Genomic DNA, 16,635 nt, shown 5'->3' on the forward strand with positions numbered 1-16,635 from the left:
AGTCTATGACTGTAATGTTAGGTCCTGTTTCATTTTGTGGGATTGTGTCTGTACAGCAACTTGACCCTCCTGATGAGGAGTTATTGTCCAGTGCTTTGCAGTGTGTTGAGGTGGAGTTGGGCAAGCTGGCTGAGATCCCATGGCTTTACTATATTCTCCAGCCCAATGATGAGGAGGTGAGCCCAGCTTATTATTGAGTATGTAGAACAGTGGTCCCCAACCCCCAAGCTGTGAACCAGCACCGGTCCGTGGGTCAATTGGTACCGGGCCGCACAAAAAGAATGCATAACTTACATTATTTCCATTTTATTGCATGTCATGATGCGTTCTACCTTCTTAAAGGGGCTGCTCCGGCCGCTAACACGATACATTACCGCTAAATTCAAAACCCCAAGCTGGCAAAAAGAACAAAAACAACCCCGTGGATTTACATTTATTATCATATTTAGAAAATGCCAGTTTTTATGCCGGTCGTATAATTTTATTTAGTTGTATTTATCCGCCACACCTTAAAGGCCGATCCGTGAAAATATTGTCTGTGGCGCAAAAAATGTTGGGGACCACTGATGTAGAACAAACTCTAGGCATGTGATGTGTAATAGTGTGAGACAGATTGCAGCATACACCATCATTCAGCACATTTTTACTATTACGCGCATGTCCATCACTAACATATCCATTACCAATACGCTCAACACCCATAAGTAACGTACACATCACATGCATGTCCTTCACCAACTGTGGTGGATGAAGTATATAAAGCATGTACTTGAGTAAAAGTAGAGATACACTTTGTAAAATATTACTCCAGTAAAAGTAAAAGTGCTCCTATTAAATGTTTACTTGAGTAAAAGTACAGAATTATTGGCTTTCAAATGTACTTAAATATCCAAACTACTATGACTTTTTATGGCTATAATGTTCCTATTATCATTTTTATTACAAGACTCTTTGCTTAATCACAGTTTGTTTGAAAAGACTCTTAATGTTACTCTTAACACAACAATAAGTTAAACACTAATTGATATCTATTAAAATTATCATTGGCCCAAAACCTTCTTTTTTAACTACTTCAAAAAAATTGCACTAATAAGGCCACGTGTGCTGTAATAAGTTAAAGTCAGGAGTTTTTTCCATCATTTATTCCCCTCAAATTGTTCAAAACAGAGTGTGCAGTCTACACTGTTTGATGGCTTGCTGCTTGTTTGAAGAGTTCAATTTTTTTCCACTCGTAAATAAAAAGGAACGACTGATTTCACAAAATGTAGTTGAGTAAAAAGTCTATTTGACTTTGAAATGAAGTTAAAGTCTCCCCAAATGAAAATGTACTTCCTTACTGTCCACCAGTGTTCACCAATATGTCCGGCTCGACCGGTGCCAACATTCCATACCTGTCCATCACCCATATGTTCAAACATGCCTGTCATGCCACCACATGCTCAATGTGTCCATAGTAACATCAGAAAACACACACATCACCAGTCCATCACCAGCATGCTCAACATTTAAAAGACCAACATCTTCAAAACTAAAATGCCCATTACCAACATGCACATAATCATATTAAACATGCTTTCCCAACACCAAAATACTAAACACCCACATTCAGAAACATTTACTTGAATTGTATGTTTGTGATAGGACCACTCTCTGGAGTATGGCAAGAGAAACAGCCGAAGTGGCATGTTCCGTATTGTGCCAAAGTTCAAGAAAGAGAAAGCACTAAAGAAGTCCAGCCCACAGTCAGGTAAGATTTTGTGATGCTCTGAAATTAAACACACCAAGAATTTCATAGCTGGACATTAGGAGTTGGCATTTTTTAACCATAAGGTTGCCCGATTGCGGTTTGCACTTGAGAGGAATAACATAGCCCTATTTACCAATGCCACAGTTCAGAGTGAAATAATTATGTGGCTGACCTTTTGAATCCATCACGGCAGTGCTGTGAGGCATGTTTGATGCCATAGACCTTCATGTAGCATCTGTAACCCCCCACCCCCCTTCCAAGAGTTCTTTGTTCTGTGACGTCCTCAATACAACCCAACCATCCATGAGCATCCTGCACCTCCTTTGTACATGATTGTTGTCCTGTGAGTCAGATACAGTCTCATGTGTCCACACGTGAACAGCAGGCACAAACCGCTAGGACAAAGAAGTTCATGAAAGGAAAACCATTAACATGCATCCACAAATAAATCAGAAATCCTATTTCGAGTAGTTTTAGGTTGAAATGTATGAATTGGGAATGGTCAGTTAGGTAGCACTTCTCAACAATTGAAAATGTTCAAAACAGTTTTATGGATTCTAGGAGGCTGTAAAGATTATAAATCATTGCTTACAATTAAAAGAAATGGCCCCTGGGTGTTTCTGAGGATGATGTCAGCGTTTAAGCTTAACGATGTCTATCTGACGCATGGCTTTCGGCCTGTACATGAACAAGTGAATGGCTGGATGGAAGAGGACAGTTGAAACCATGGTTCAGGGTCCAGAGATAGATCATCAGGGTGCATAGGCTTAAACCTCCCATCCTCCCTGCTTTCTCTCTCTCTCTCTCTCTCTCTTGTTCTTTCTCTCTTCTGCTGTCTCTTGTGTCTGCTCTGAATGCAGTGGTGAATGTCTCACTCTGATAACCTGCATGCGAGAAATGACCCTCTGGATGTGTGCCAGTGACCAGAGACTTCGTACCAAACCAAAACCTGTTTAACCCTCTTTTAGCCAGCTGCTGCCGCCACTCCTTTCTGTCTCTTCTCTTTCTGTTTTTGATTCCTTCCTCCCTGTGTGGTTGTTGTTGTTGTTGTTGTTTTGTTTTATTTTGTTGTACCTCGGCCCCCATGACTCCGTTTGCTCATGTCCTTCGCGGCGTGTCCGGGGCTTGGAGACTGAAGGGGCCTTGTTGCTCTTGACTTGTGTAGTTCAGAGGTGGGGCACTGAGGAAGTGGGCGCCTGGCTGGAGCAGCTCAGCTTGGGGGAATACAAAGACACCTTCATCCGCCACGACATCCGCGGCTCCGAGCTCCTTCACCTGGAGAGGAGGGACCTGAAGGTATACACACATGCCCCTTTCGTGCCTCACAATGTTCCTCAGAATAAGCAGAACTTTATCTCTCTCCCTTTAGCTTTCACTGACTCTGTCTCTGTATCTTTTCTGTCCTTTTTACCTGACCCTGTTTGCTGTTTCGTGCTGCACTGCTCTGCTTGGCTTCCTTTGTGCGAGTGTCGTTTGAAACTGGAACCTACTTACATGCTAACTAACTGTTTGTGGCCCTGCCATGATAGAGCTTTGGAAAATGTTGGGATTAGAATAGAGTCAGTGAGAGGTGAAAAGGTGGAGAGGGGAGATCCGCTCACACTGAGGGCATCTAAATAGAGTGACTGCACCTGCAGCATGGTGTGACACATGCATCAGCTCGTGTTGTGTGTTATAGACACATTAGTTCACTGGTGTCGGTCGCTAAGAGTAAATGAGCATGCATTTGTTTGTATTTCCTGAGTACAACAAGGCGTCCGTGTGCGAGAGTGTGAGTATATGTGTGTGTCTGTCCGTTGGTGTGTGTGTGTCACATGGCAGGAACAAGAAGAGATTCGATTCAATGAATCAAACAAGTGCAAATCTGCTGCTAAATACAATCGCACAGCCACATAATATGCTCCTAAATGAATAAACCAGTATCTAAAAAACCCACCATTGACCATATTCCCATCATTGTATTTTCCTATCATTTGCACTTGTTGAGTATATTATGGTTTCATACGTGTATTGTCTCAGATGTCACATAAATCACACTTAGCAGAACTGCGCAAAAAGACAAGTCTTGTGTGTATCACTTAAACATCCACTACTTAAAACCTCATCTGCAACCTGGCTTCTCCAATGTTGTTTCTGTAGCATTAATTGTACGTTTATTATTTGTGGTGAATGTGTCAACAGTCTTAATGATAATATATGACATATGTTGTAGCCTTGAAAAAAATTACGTATTTCTTCACCAGACTTCCAGCAAACGGACAAAAACAACCAAAATGTTTTGTCTATTCGTACACTGGGGGAAAAAAACTTCACAGAATACAGCTGCAGTCACATGACCAATATTATATAGTCATTCCAGAATAAAACGCCTGGAAATGGTGAAATGCATCAATTTAGTATTTGGTCTTTTTCTCTTATTTCAGGTCAGAGATTTTTCACATCCCATGTGTTGACAAACCAGTAAAAAAATGTTTGCTATTATTGTTGCTTGTTTAGGGTGAAAAATTATATTATTCATAAATATTTTAAGCTCTGATACCAGCAAATTTGTTATTTGTATGAAGCCTTTTACCAAATGAATGGTAGTTTAAAAGTGTTCAGATTTTGCTTTCGTAAAGGAGGGAGCATTGCCATGTAGTTTTGCCAATACATTGTATTTTTAAGTACAAATTCATTCAGTCATGAACATATAGATTTAGTTTTTTAGATCATTTTTAACCTGTTCTCAAAGCATGAATAATTTGACGTGGTTAAATGTGTATGTACACACCAACCTAAATAGATCTCCTTTATTTTAAATAAAATAAAAAGTGCTACTCTGAGAAATTGATGTTCTTTCTTTGCTGTACATGTAATTCACAAACTGCAAATATGCCATTATTATTTGCACAGGATCTGGGGATCTCGAAGGTGGGTCATATGAAGAGAATTCTCCAGGGAACTAAAGAGCTGGCCAAGAGTGCCATGGTGGACCTGTGAGGCTCAAGGAGTCCTTTCCTTCAGGAGAAGTGAACATTTTACACAGCTGCATTGTCTGGATGAGCTCGGTAACGAGGGGGGGGCTTTAGAGTACCTGCGAATGTGTTGTTTTAGTACGCGTGCTGGTGCCAAAAGAATCGTAGTGGTTGAATATTTTCAGGAGGTTGTTCGATTTACAAAAACAAAAACGGAGAAAAAAAAAAAAAGCCATTTCTTATTGCATTGATGGCACAATCAGGTATGCAAACTCTCATTGCAGAGGCAACTTCTGGCATCTTAAAAAGAGTCAAGTAGCAAAACAGGACTTCCATAAAGTGTTCACTGTGGGTGAAGCAAGGCCGGGTAATAGCTTGCTGGCGTTTCGCCTTGTGGTGGATGGCTACAGTAGGACCGAGACGTGATGTGTCAGCAATATTCTTCTTTCGACAGCACTGTTTACATTTTAAGGAGACAGGAAAATGGCTGCTGAAGAGTTGCACTCAAATTGCATAGCAAATGGTTTTTCAGGCCGGGAAGCAAGTCGAGTGAGCAGTGACATTCTGATGCATGTTGAATTTGCTTGATTTTTGGATATCTATTTCACTGCATGATTAGTGTCGTTTTTTTTTTTATTTTATTATTATTATTATTATTATTGTACAAAACTAACACTTGAACAAGTTTTATATGACTTTAGTATGATGCCATTTGTTACTACTGAAGCATCCATGTGGTCTTATTAGACTGCTGTTTCATTTCTATATATTTGTTTGCATGAGACTTTCGTGTCAAAGAGCAGTATTTATTGTAAAAGTGTGCTTTATTGTAGGATTTCTTTTCAGTTAGGACAGAAATATCAGTTCTTTAAAGATATCAGTAGAGACAAGTACAGTGAATGCGCCCCATGCTTTTCTTTTCTTTTTTTTTTTTACTAATTTGCTTTAGTTTGCATTAGTATGCAAATTCAAAACAAATCGTTCATTTTAAATATCAGATTATTAGCGTGGAAATTAAGATATGAAATAACGGAGTCACTTCTCTGCATTTTGACTGTAGGCCTATTTGGAACATTTAGGTATTTTGCTTGCAATAAGAATCATGTGTTGGTCATAAGATATTGCAGTTGATCTGCAACTTTGCCTAAGTTTCTCATAATTCCTCCAACTAAGGATAAGTTTGATAAGACACCCAGATTTAAATTGTATTAAGTTGTTGGCATTACAGGGTAAACATGCATAAGTGAGGTTTTTGTTGGTTAATATATGCACTGTAAATATGTTGAAACAGTCTCTACTGTTAATTCCAGTTGTAAGGAAATGGTTTGTATAGATTAATTTTAGCACGTTATATAGAGCTTACACATTTGATGGTGTATAATGCACCATAAATACAGATGTGATTTATAATAATGTTTAGTAATCACCTTTATATGTTAAATGCTGTTGTATTCTATTGAAGGTGCAATATTGTATTTATTTTGATACATTTTCTTCTCTATGAAGCTTTATGTGATTTTTTTTTTCCACACAAAAAAAAAGAAATCAATTCATGCACTCGTTATTTTAGATATTTTAGTTTAAGGTGGGCTTGTGGACATGCCATATTCTCTCCAAATTCATAAAATCTTCCTTAAGCAAGTCGTCGGTTCACTCTATTCAATTGTGCTTCCAGGATAATTCGTTAGACAACTGGATGTTCTATTAGACTCACTATGGAACTAGCAGAATTGCCTGCTGTGCCTCTTTTATTTTCATTTTAACAGAGATGTTCATTCTCCACCTTCAGTCATGTCATTTATTAACTTCATGTTGGTTCCTCCTGGGGTGTATGTCATATTAAAGATTTACTATAGGGGGCGGCAGAGCACTTCGTGTGGGTTTAGGTAAACTTTCGATTCCTAAAAATACTTAAAAATAATAATAGAATTACTTATATATTCTCAAAGTGATTTTTGATTAAGAATTGAGTGTGCATTCAATAACTTTACACTCTGTATGAAGATACATTTAAAAGGCAATTTATGTAAATTCTATAGACATATAGTCAAATATCCAGAAATTAAAAAGAAAAATAGCAGTACAGCTGGATGTCACATTAAAAATGTCATTTAAACATGTCCATCCAGTTGACTGCAGATTAGATGACTTGCTTCCTCTGCTGAACTGTTGTTGTCTCAAACAAACTGTACTGTGTTCAGAACCTCTAGAACAGGGGTCACCAACGTGGTGCCCGCAAGAACCACATGGGTAGACTGCGGGCCTTTTCTAAAAAATAGCTGTTTTCTACTTTGTTAAATCATTGTTGATAATTATTATGAGAAATCATTAACATGATCAGTGTCTTCACATAGATGAATATTATTAATTATTAATAATAACATATAATAAAAGTTAAATTGAGCAAATTTGTTATTTCAGATCAAACTGAAAACTGTGTGTATCAAACTGGTAGCCCTTCACATTAATTGGTACCCAAGAATTAGCTCTTAGTTTCAAAAAGGCTGGTGAACCCTGCTCTAGAATATGAGGGTTAAAGAGTGTAGAAAACCATCAGGATTTATTAGGAGAGTAAGGAGGAGGCCTGATCAGTGTGCTTCTAATTTGAACCAACATGGTTATTTTTGGGTCATATAATTCATCACGCTACACAGTTTCCTCATGAGTTCTTTAACTTTCTAAAGGTTTTCTACTCTAACTTTTTCAAAAGAAACCCCTCTTTCGTAAGTTTCAGTGTAGAGCCTTTCTCAACAGGGTCAAACCCCAAAGAACTCTTTAGGGTGCTAATGGAAACAAATTTTTTTTGTTCCAAAGCATGTCACTTGTTATATTAGTGAATATAGTGTTTCTTTTATTTTCACTCTTCATAAACAAATATGCATTGCCATTAAAGGAGTTAAAGACAATGAGAACGTGATTTAACCCACACTGATCTTAGGTCTTGGGTCCAGTGATGCAAGTGCATGTGATCAGCTGACTGCATTCCTCTAGAAACTACCACAGTGCAGTGTTAACATTGTGTAGTGCCATACATGCTAAGATTCCTGTTATAGTCTTATGACCTCTGAATATAGCACCTTTGCAAATTAGTGAACTGATTGCTCCAGAAATTGGCCTTAGAGATTTACCTTTTCTCAACTGTAGCAGGTTAACTGACCTCAGAATAACAGTGCCTCGTACGTGGTTTCATTTGCATTCATTTTCCCCAAGTGCAGTCTTCCTCTCAAACTGCAGTTACTTCGTGTGCACACGTTCATGTGTATCTTGTCTCTTAGCAGGCTCTAACGAGCGTATCCACGAGACTGAGCTTGTTTTTGATAAGACTTGGGCTTATCTATAGATGGTGTACATAAAGCTGTATACTGCCTGACTCTTTTTTTTTTTCTTTTTTTCGAAACCCAATTCAGACAAGACCTTTTTTATAGCATGACTGCTTTAACGCATATCGCTGACATGATGAGAAGTGCGATGTGAGTTTCATTTGTTTACGTTGTGTTTACAATGGCACAGTTTCATTTGTAAAACTATGTGTATAGCTATATACAACATTTGCATATTTATTAAGATTAAAGAAATGTGTATGTGTTTTCACCATTGGGATATAATGTTACAGTAGTCACTTGTATTGATTCTGGATGATCTTTTTTGGTAAAGTAGTTGGTAATTTTTATGACTACTGAGTGACTGTTTTCTGTGCCTTTTTATCGTAGGTGCATGATTAACTATTTATTACAATATGAAAGTCACTGAGATGTGTATTTTTGTATCCTGATTGAATAAATGTCTCAATTTTGTTGTACATTTTGAAGTGGTAAAATGGTGCCACTTAATATCTTACTTCTTCAATAAAACTGAATGCATACACAATGTATGGTGTCATGTTCAGTCTGATATCTTTCTTGAGTTGTCCAGTTTTTGAAGTATTGAAATTAATATGTACAACTAAAAATCTTATCATATAAAATTCATCTTCAGAAGTATGCAGAATGTAAAAGCAAAATGTTTTTGGGTTAATTAGTCTAATGTTACACTGAAAAAAAAGGGGGGAAAAGAAATAGAACGAATCGCTGCTACATATTTATATCAAATTGAAATATTAAGACTGCTTAAGAGTTGGGTAAATTTAAAAAAGTAGGAAAAATAAGGATTGTTTTCTCTCATATTTTTGTGTACTCTTATGCTAATTGGCCGTATGCAGTTTTCTATTCACCAATTTTTACAAAAGGTGCCAATAATTTAGGAGCAGACTACTGAGTTTGTTTACAAATCTATATACTATAGAGTTAACATTACAATGTAGCCATTTTTCATTACATGTTTACAGTACATTTTTGCTCGTAAGAAATAAAATAATTTAGTATTAAATAAAATTCCCTATTTGATATTTATCATTATAATCTATATTTGTTACATAATTACTGATTTAATAGTAGTTGCAGTATGACTTCTTTGCCTATATGCTGTTTAAATAGTGGCAAGGTGCAGAGAAACTAGAGTCTGTGAGGCTCTAACATTTAATTACATATAAAATCTCCCAAAAAAGTTTTTATTTATTTATTTATTTATTTTAAGAAAAGCAGGTTAGAAACTGAAGTTATCAAAAGGAACAGCAATAGAAATATCTATTTCTGTCCCAAAATATTATAATTTAACCACATTCAGGTTCCAAAATGTAAATGTTTAGTATTAAACAAGTTTTTTTATAATAATTTAGTAATGTTTGTTTAAAATTATATTTTTTATATATATATATATATATATATATATATATATACAGTGCCCTCCACAATTATTGGCACCCCTGTTTAAGATGTGGTCGTGGACTTCAAAAAATTCTCCTTTTTTTTTAAAACAACATAGAACCCAAATGCAAAAAAAAGAGAAAAATCCAACCTTTTATTTAAGTACATAACTTTGGTGGTAAAAAAAATCACACATTTATAAAAAAAAAAAAACTTGAAATCATCTGTGCCACAATTATTGGCACCCCTGATGTTAATACTTTGTACAACCTCCTTTTGCCAACAAGACAGCACTTAATCTCCTCCTATAACATTTCACAAGATTGGAGAACACAGAGAGAGGATTTTGACCATTCTTCTTTGCACAATCTTTCTAGATCATCCAGTGTCCTGGGTCCTCTCTTATGCACTCTTCTCTTTAGCTCGCCCCACAGGTTTTCGATTGGGTTGAGGTCTGGGGACTGAGATGGCCATGGGAGGACCTTGAGTTTGTGACTGTTGAACCACTTTTGTGTAGATTTTGCCACATGTTTTGGATCATTATCCTGCTGAAAGACCCAATGACGACCCATCTTCAGCTTTCTGGCAGAGGCCATCAGGTTTTTATTTAAAATATCCTGGTACTTCAAAGCGTTCATAATGCCATGCACCCTAACAAGGTTCCCAGGGCCTTTGGAAGAGAAACAGGCCCACAGCATCACAGATCCTCCACCATACTTCACGGTGGGCATGAGGTGCTTTTCGGCATACTCATCTTTTGTTTTACGCCAGACCCACTTAGAGTGTTTGTTGCCAAAAAGCTCAATCTTAGTCTCATCTGACCAAAGCACACGATCCCAGTTGAAGTCCCAGTACCGCTTAGCAAACTCCAGGCGTTTACGTTTGTGAGTGTTAGTGAGAAAAGGCTTTTTCCTTGCATGCCTCCCAAACAGCTTGTTGGCATGTAGAGAGCGTCTGATGGTTGTTTTGGAGACTCTGTGACCCCAAGATGCCACTCTTTGATGCAATTCTGTGACGGTGAGCTTGGGAAATTTTTTTACTTCTCTTACCATCCTCCTCACTGTGCGTTGTGGCAAGATAAACTTGGGACCTCTTCCAGCCTTGTTTGTCACTGTTCCAGTTGTTTTAAACTCCTTAATGATTCCTCTGACTGTAGATACCGGCAAGTTAAGGTGAGTGGCTATTTTCTTGTAGCCATTGCCTGACTTATGAAGGTCGACACACTTGAATGGTGTGTTCTCTTGTCTTTGCCATGTTGACAAATGGGTAAGAGAATTAGGCCTCTGTGTCACGTCATATTTATACCCCAGGAAACAGGAAATCATGAATTACTAATTAAAAGTCCCTAGATACCCTGACCAACCTTAGCAACTACAGAAAATATATTAAAAAAAAATTTTATTTTTCAGAGGAATTGTTAGGGGTGCCAATAATTGTGGGACACATGATTTCAAGTTTTTTTTATTTTTCTAAATGTATGATTTTTTTTACCACCAAAGTTATGTACTTAAATGAAAGGTTGGATTTTTCTTTTTTGCATTTGGGTTCTATGTTGTTTTAAAAAAGGAGAATTTTTAGAAGTCCACGACCACATCTTAAACAGGGGTGCCAATAATTGTGGAGGGCACTGTATATATATATATATATATATATATATATATATATATATATATATATATATATATATATATATACAGGAGTGCAGAATTATTAGGCAAATGAGTATTTTGACCACATCATCCTCGTTATGCATGTTGTCTTACTCCAAGCTGTATAGGCTGGAAAGCCTACTACCAATTAAGCATATTAGGTGATGTGCATCTCTGTAATGAGAAGGGTGTGGTCTAATGACATCAACACCCTATATCAGGTGTGCATAATTATTAGGCAACTTCCTTTCCTTTGGCAAAATGGGTCAAAAGAAGGACTTGACAGGCTCAGAAAAGTCAAAAATAGTGAGATATATTGCAGAGGGATGCAGCAGTCTTAAAATAGCCAAGCTTCTGAAGCGTGATCATCGAACAATCAAGCGTTTCATTCAAAATAGTCGACAGGGTCGCAAGAAGCGTGTGGAAAACCAAGGCGCAAAATAACTGCCCGTGAACTGAGAAAAGTCAAGCGTGCAGCTGCCAAGATGCCACTTGCCACCAGTTTGGCCATATTTCAGAGCTGCAACATCACTGAGTGCCCAAAAGCACAAGGTGTGCAATACTCAGAGACATGGCCAAGGTAAGAAAGGCAGAAAGTCGACCACCACTGAACAAGACACACAAGCTGAAACGTCAAGACTGGGCCAAGAAATATCTCAAGACTGATTTTTCTAAGGTTTTATGGACTGATGAAATGAGAGTGAGTCTTGATGGGCCAGATGGATGGGCCCGTGGCTGGATTGGTAAAGGGCAGAGAGCTCCAGTCCGACTCAGACGCCAGCAAGGTGGAGGTGGAGTACTGGTTTGGGCTGGTATCATCAAAGATGAGCTTGTGGGGCCTTTTCGGGTTGAGGATGGAGTCAAGCTGAACTCCCAGTCCTACTGCCAGTTTCTGGAAGACACCTTCTTCAAGCAGTGGTACAGGAAGAAGTCTGCATCCTTCAAGAAAACATGATTTTCATGCAGGACAATGCTCCATCACACACGCCCAAGTACTCCACAGCGTGGCTGGCAAGAAAGGGTATAAAAGAAGAAAATCTAATGATATGGCCTCCTTGTTCACCTGATCTGAACCCCATTGAGAACCTGTGGTCCATCATCAAATGTGCGATTTACAAGGAGGGAAAACAGTACACCTCTCTGAACAGTGTCTGGGAGGCTGTGGTTGCTGCTGCACGCAATGTTGATGGTGAACAGATCAAAACACTGACAGAATCCATGGATGGCAGGCTTTTGAGTGTCCTTGCAAAGAAAGGTGGCTATATTGGTCACTGATTTGTTTTTGTTTGGTTTTTGAATGTCAGAAATGTATATTTGTGAATGTTGAGATGTTATATTGGTTTCACTGGTAAAATAAATAATTGAAATGGGTATGAATTTGTTTTTGTTGTTGCCTAATAATTATGCACAGTAATAGTCACCTGCACACACAGATATCCCCTAAAATAGCTAAAACTAAAACTACTTCCAAAAATATTCAGCTTTGATATTAATGAGTTTTTGTGTTCATTGAGAACATGGTTGTTGTTCAAATTAATCCTCAAATAAAATTAATCCTCAAAATACAACTTGCCTAATAATTCTGCACTCCTGTATATATATATATATATATATATATATATATATATATATATATATATATATATATATATATATATACACACACACACACACACACACACACACACACACACACACACACACACACACACACACACACACACACACTGGGGCAAATAAGTATTTGATACACTGATGAAGTTTTCCACTTACAAAAAATGAAGAGATCTGTAATTTTCATTGTAGGTACAACTCAACTGTGAGAATGTAAAAACAGAATCTAAAAAAATCTAAAACAAAATCCAGAAAATCACATTGTATGATTTTCAAATAATTTATTTTTAATTTTATTGCATGAAATAAGTATTTGATACAATAGAAAAATAGAACTCAATATCTGGTACAGAAACCTTTGTTTACACTTACAGAGGTCAGACGTTTCCTGTAGTTCTTGAACAGGTTTGCACACACTCCAGCAGGGATTTTGGCCCACTCCTCCATAGAGGTCTTCTCCAGATCTTACAGGTTTTGGAGTTTCAGCTCCCTCCATAGATTTCTATTGGGTTCAGGTCTGGAGACTGACTAGGCCACTCCAGGACCTTGAAATGCTTCTTACGGAGACACTCCTTAGTTGCCCTGGCTGTGTGTTTGGGGTCCTGGTCATGCTGGAAGACCCAGCCACGACCCATCTTCAATGCTCTTACTGAGGGAAGGAGGTTGTTTCTCAAAATCTTGCGATAGATAGCCCCATCCATACGGTGCTGTCGTCCTGTCCCCTTTGCAGAAAAGCACCCCCAAAGCTTGATGCTTCACGGTTGGGATGGTGTTCTTGGGATTGTACTCATCCTTTCTTTTTTCTTCAAACACGGCTAATGTAGTTTATACCAAATAGTTCTATTTTTGTCTTATCTGACCACATGACCTTCTCCCATGCCTCCTCTAGATTATCCAAGGTTTTATGGACTGATGAAATGAGAGTGAGTCTTGATGGGCCAGATGGATGGGCCCGTGGCTGGATTGGTAAAGGGCAGAGAGCTCCAGTCCGACTCAGACGCCAGCAAGGTGGAGGTGGAGTACTGGTTTGGGCTGGTATCATCAAAGATGAGCTTGTGGGGCCTTTTCGGGTTGAGGATGGAGTCAAGCTGAACTCCCAGTCCTACTGCCAGTTTCTGGAAGACACCTTCTTCAAGCAGTGGTACAGGAAGAAGTCTGCATCCTTCAAGAAAACATGATTTTCATGCAGGACAATGCTCCATCACACACGCCCAAGTACTCCACAGCGTGGCTGGCAAGAAAGGGTATAAAAGAAGAAAATCTAATGATATGGCCTCCTTGTTCACCTGATCTGAACCCCATTGAGAACCTGTGGTCCATCATCAAATGTGCGATTTACAAGGAGGGAAAACAGTACACCTCTCTGAACAGTGTCTGGGAGGCTGTGGTTGCTGCTGCACGCAATGTTGATGGTGAACAGATCAAAACACTGACAGAATCCATGGATGGCAGGCTTTTGAGTGTCCTTGCAAAGAAAGGTGGCTATATTGGTCACTGATTTGTTTTTGTTTGGTTTTTGAATGTCAGAAATGTATATTTGTGAATGTTGAGATGTTATATTGGTTTCACTGGTAAAATAAATAATTGAAATGGGTATGAATTTGTTTTTGTTGTTGCCTAATAATTATGCACAGTAATAGTCACCTGCACACACAGATATCCCCTAAAATAGCTAAAACTAAAACTACTTCCAAAAATATTCAGCTTTGATATTAATGAGTTTTTGTGTTCATTGAGAACATGGTTGTTGTTCAAATTAATCCTCAAATAAAATTAATCCTCAAAATACAACTTGCCTAATAATTCTGCACTCCTGTATATATATATATATATATATATATATATATATATATATATATATATATATATATATATATATATACACACACACACACACACACACACACACACACACACACACACACACACACACACACACACACACACACACTGGGGCAAATAAGTATTTGATACACTGATGAAGTTTTCCACTTACAAAAATGAAGAGATCTGTAATTTTCATTGTAGGTACAACTCAACTGTGAGAATGTAAAACAGAATCTAAAAAAATCTAAAACAAAATCCAGAAAATCACATTGTATGATTTTCAAATAATTTATTTTTAATTTTATTGCATGAAATAAGTATTTGATACAATAGAAAAATAGAACTCAATATCTGGTACAGAAACCTTTGTTTACACTTACAGAGGTCAGACGTTTCCTGTAGTTCTTGAACAGGTTTGCACACACTCCAGCAGGGATTTTGGCCCACTCCTCCATAGAGGTCTTCTCCAGATCTTACAGGTTTTGGAGTTTCAGCTCCCTCCATAGATTTCTATTGGGTTCAGGTCTGGAGACTGACTAGGCCACTCCAGGACCTTGAAATGCTTCTTACGGAGACACTCCTTAGTTGCCCTGGCTGTGTGTTTGGGGTCCTGGTCATGCTGGAAGACCCAGCCACGACCCATCTTCAATGCTCTTACTGAGGGAAGGAGGTTGTTTCTCAAAATCTTGCGATAGATAGCCCCATCCATACGGTGCTGTCGTCCTGTCCCCTTTGCAGAAAAGCACCCCCAAAGCTTGATGCTTCACGGTTGGGATGGTGTTCTTGGGATTGTACTCATCCTTTCTTTTTTCTTCAAACACGGCTAATGTAGTTTATACCAAATAGTTCTATTTTTGTCTTATCTGACCACATGACCTTCTCCCATGCCTCCTCTAGATTATCCAGATGGTCTTTGACAAACTTCAGGTGGGCTTGGACATGTGCTGGCTTAAGCAGGGGGACCTTGCACGTGCTGAAGGATTTTAATGCATGACGGTGTAGTGTGTTACTAATGGTAAGAGAGACATGAGACTGAAGCTCTCTTAGGATCACTGATACCCCACGAGGGGAGATCTTGCATGGAGCCTCAGTCCGAAGGAGATCATCTTGAATTTCTTCCATTTTCTAATAATTGCACCAACAGTTGCCTTCTCACCAAGCTGTTTGCCTATTGACTTGTAGCCCATCCCAGCCTTGTGCAGGTCTACATTTTTGTCCCTAGTGTCCTTAGACAGCTTTGGTCTTTCCCATAGTGGAGAGGTTGGAGTCTGATTGACTGAGTGTGTGGACAGATGTCTTTTATGCAGGTAATGAGATCAAACAGGTGCAATTATTACAGGTAATGAGTGGGGGATAGAAGGACTTCTTAAAGACAAACTAATGGGTCTGTAAGAGACAGAATTCTTGCTGGTTGGTAGGTGATCAATTAATTATTTCATGCAATAAAATGGAAATTCATTATTAAAAAAAATCATATAATGTGATTTTCTGGATTTTTTTATTTTTGATTTTGTCTCTCACAGTCGAGGTGTACCTATGATGAAAATTACAGGTCTCTCTGTTTTTTGTAAATGGGAAAACTTCGACAGTGTATTAAATACTTTTTTGCCCCACTGTGTGTGTGTGTGTGTGTGTGTATATACAGTGGAACTGCAAGTGTCTATTAAACAAAACGATAGTAGCAGAAACTTTTTTTTTTTTCAAGTTAATAAAAAATACTCAAATTATTTTCACTATTAAATAATTGTATTTTAAATTGTATCTAACAAAAAAGTTTACTAGACCATAATTCTATTTGCCTTTCACATAATTTACCACTAACTGGTCACACACAGCAATGCTTCAATGTTTTTTTCTGTTATAATATATTAAACTAATCAGCTAATAAAAAAACACTGGAATTTGTACAGAAAACACAAGAAACACTTAGCACCTAATGTGAGACTATGGCTCCTTCACATCTGGAGTGGTGCAGAGGAGTGTTTATTAATCCTGCTTGCTTCCAAAGGTATTCTGTAATCTGCCACAGTCTCTCTTCACCAGTCTCCTGCTTATTTTTCAGATTCCTGTCTTTAATCCATAACACTCCCATATACTCCCCC

The 16,635-nt window shown here is 38.0% G+C and overlaps 1 protein-coding gene across 8 annotated transcripts in view; it reads left to right on the forward strand.

Moving 5' to 3' along the window:
• The window catches only part of dgkh (diacylglycerol kinase, eta), a 48,357-nt gene extending 43,551 nt beyond the window's left edge, over positions 1-4,806 (forward strand). For 6 of the 8 annotated variants that reach the window (XM_046844578.1, XM_046844588.1, XM_046844577.1 and 3 more), the window contains 4 exons: positions 57-176; positions 1,642-1,747; positions 2,913-3,043; positions 4,640-4,806. In XM_046844578.1, the coding sequence (XP_046700534.1) occupies positions 57-176; positions 1,642-1,747; positions 2,913-3,043; positions 4,640-4,726 (444 nt within the window). In that variant the 3' untranslated portion in view covers positions 4,727-4,806. Of the gene's footprint in view, positions 1-56; positions 177-1,641; positions 1,748-2,912; positions 3,044-4,639 lie in introns of those variants that run through there. The other 2 variants (XM_046844580.1, XM_046844581.1) reach the window with 2 other exon arrangements.
• The last annotated feature ends 11,829 nt before the right edge of the window (positions 4,807-16,635 follow it).

This window comes from Silurus meridionalis, chromosome 3 (genome assembly GCF_014805685.1).
Source record: "Silurus meridionalis isolate SWU-2019-XX chromosome 3, ASM1480568v1, whole genome shotgun sequence".
Taxonomy (NCBI): Eukaryota; Metazoa; Chordata; class Actinopteri; order Siluriformes; family Siluridae; genus Silurus; species Silurus meridionalis.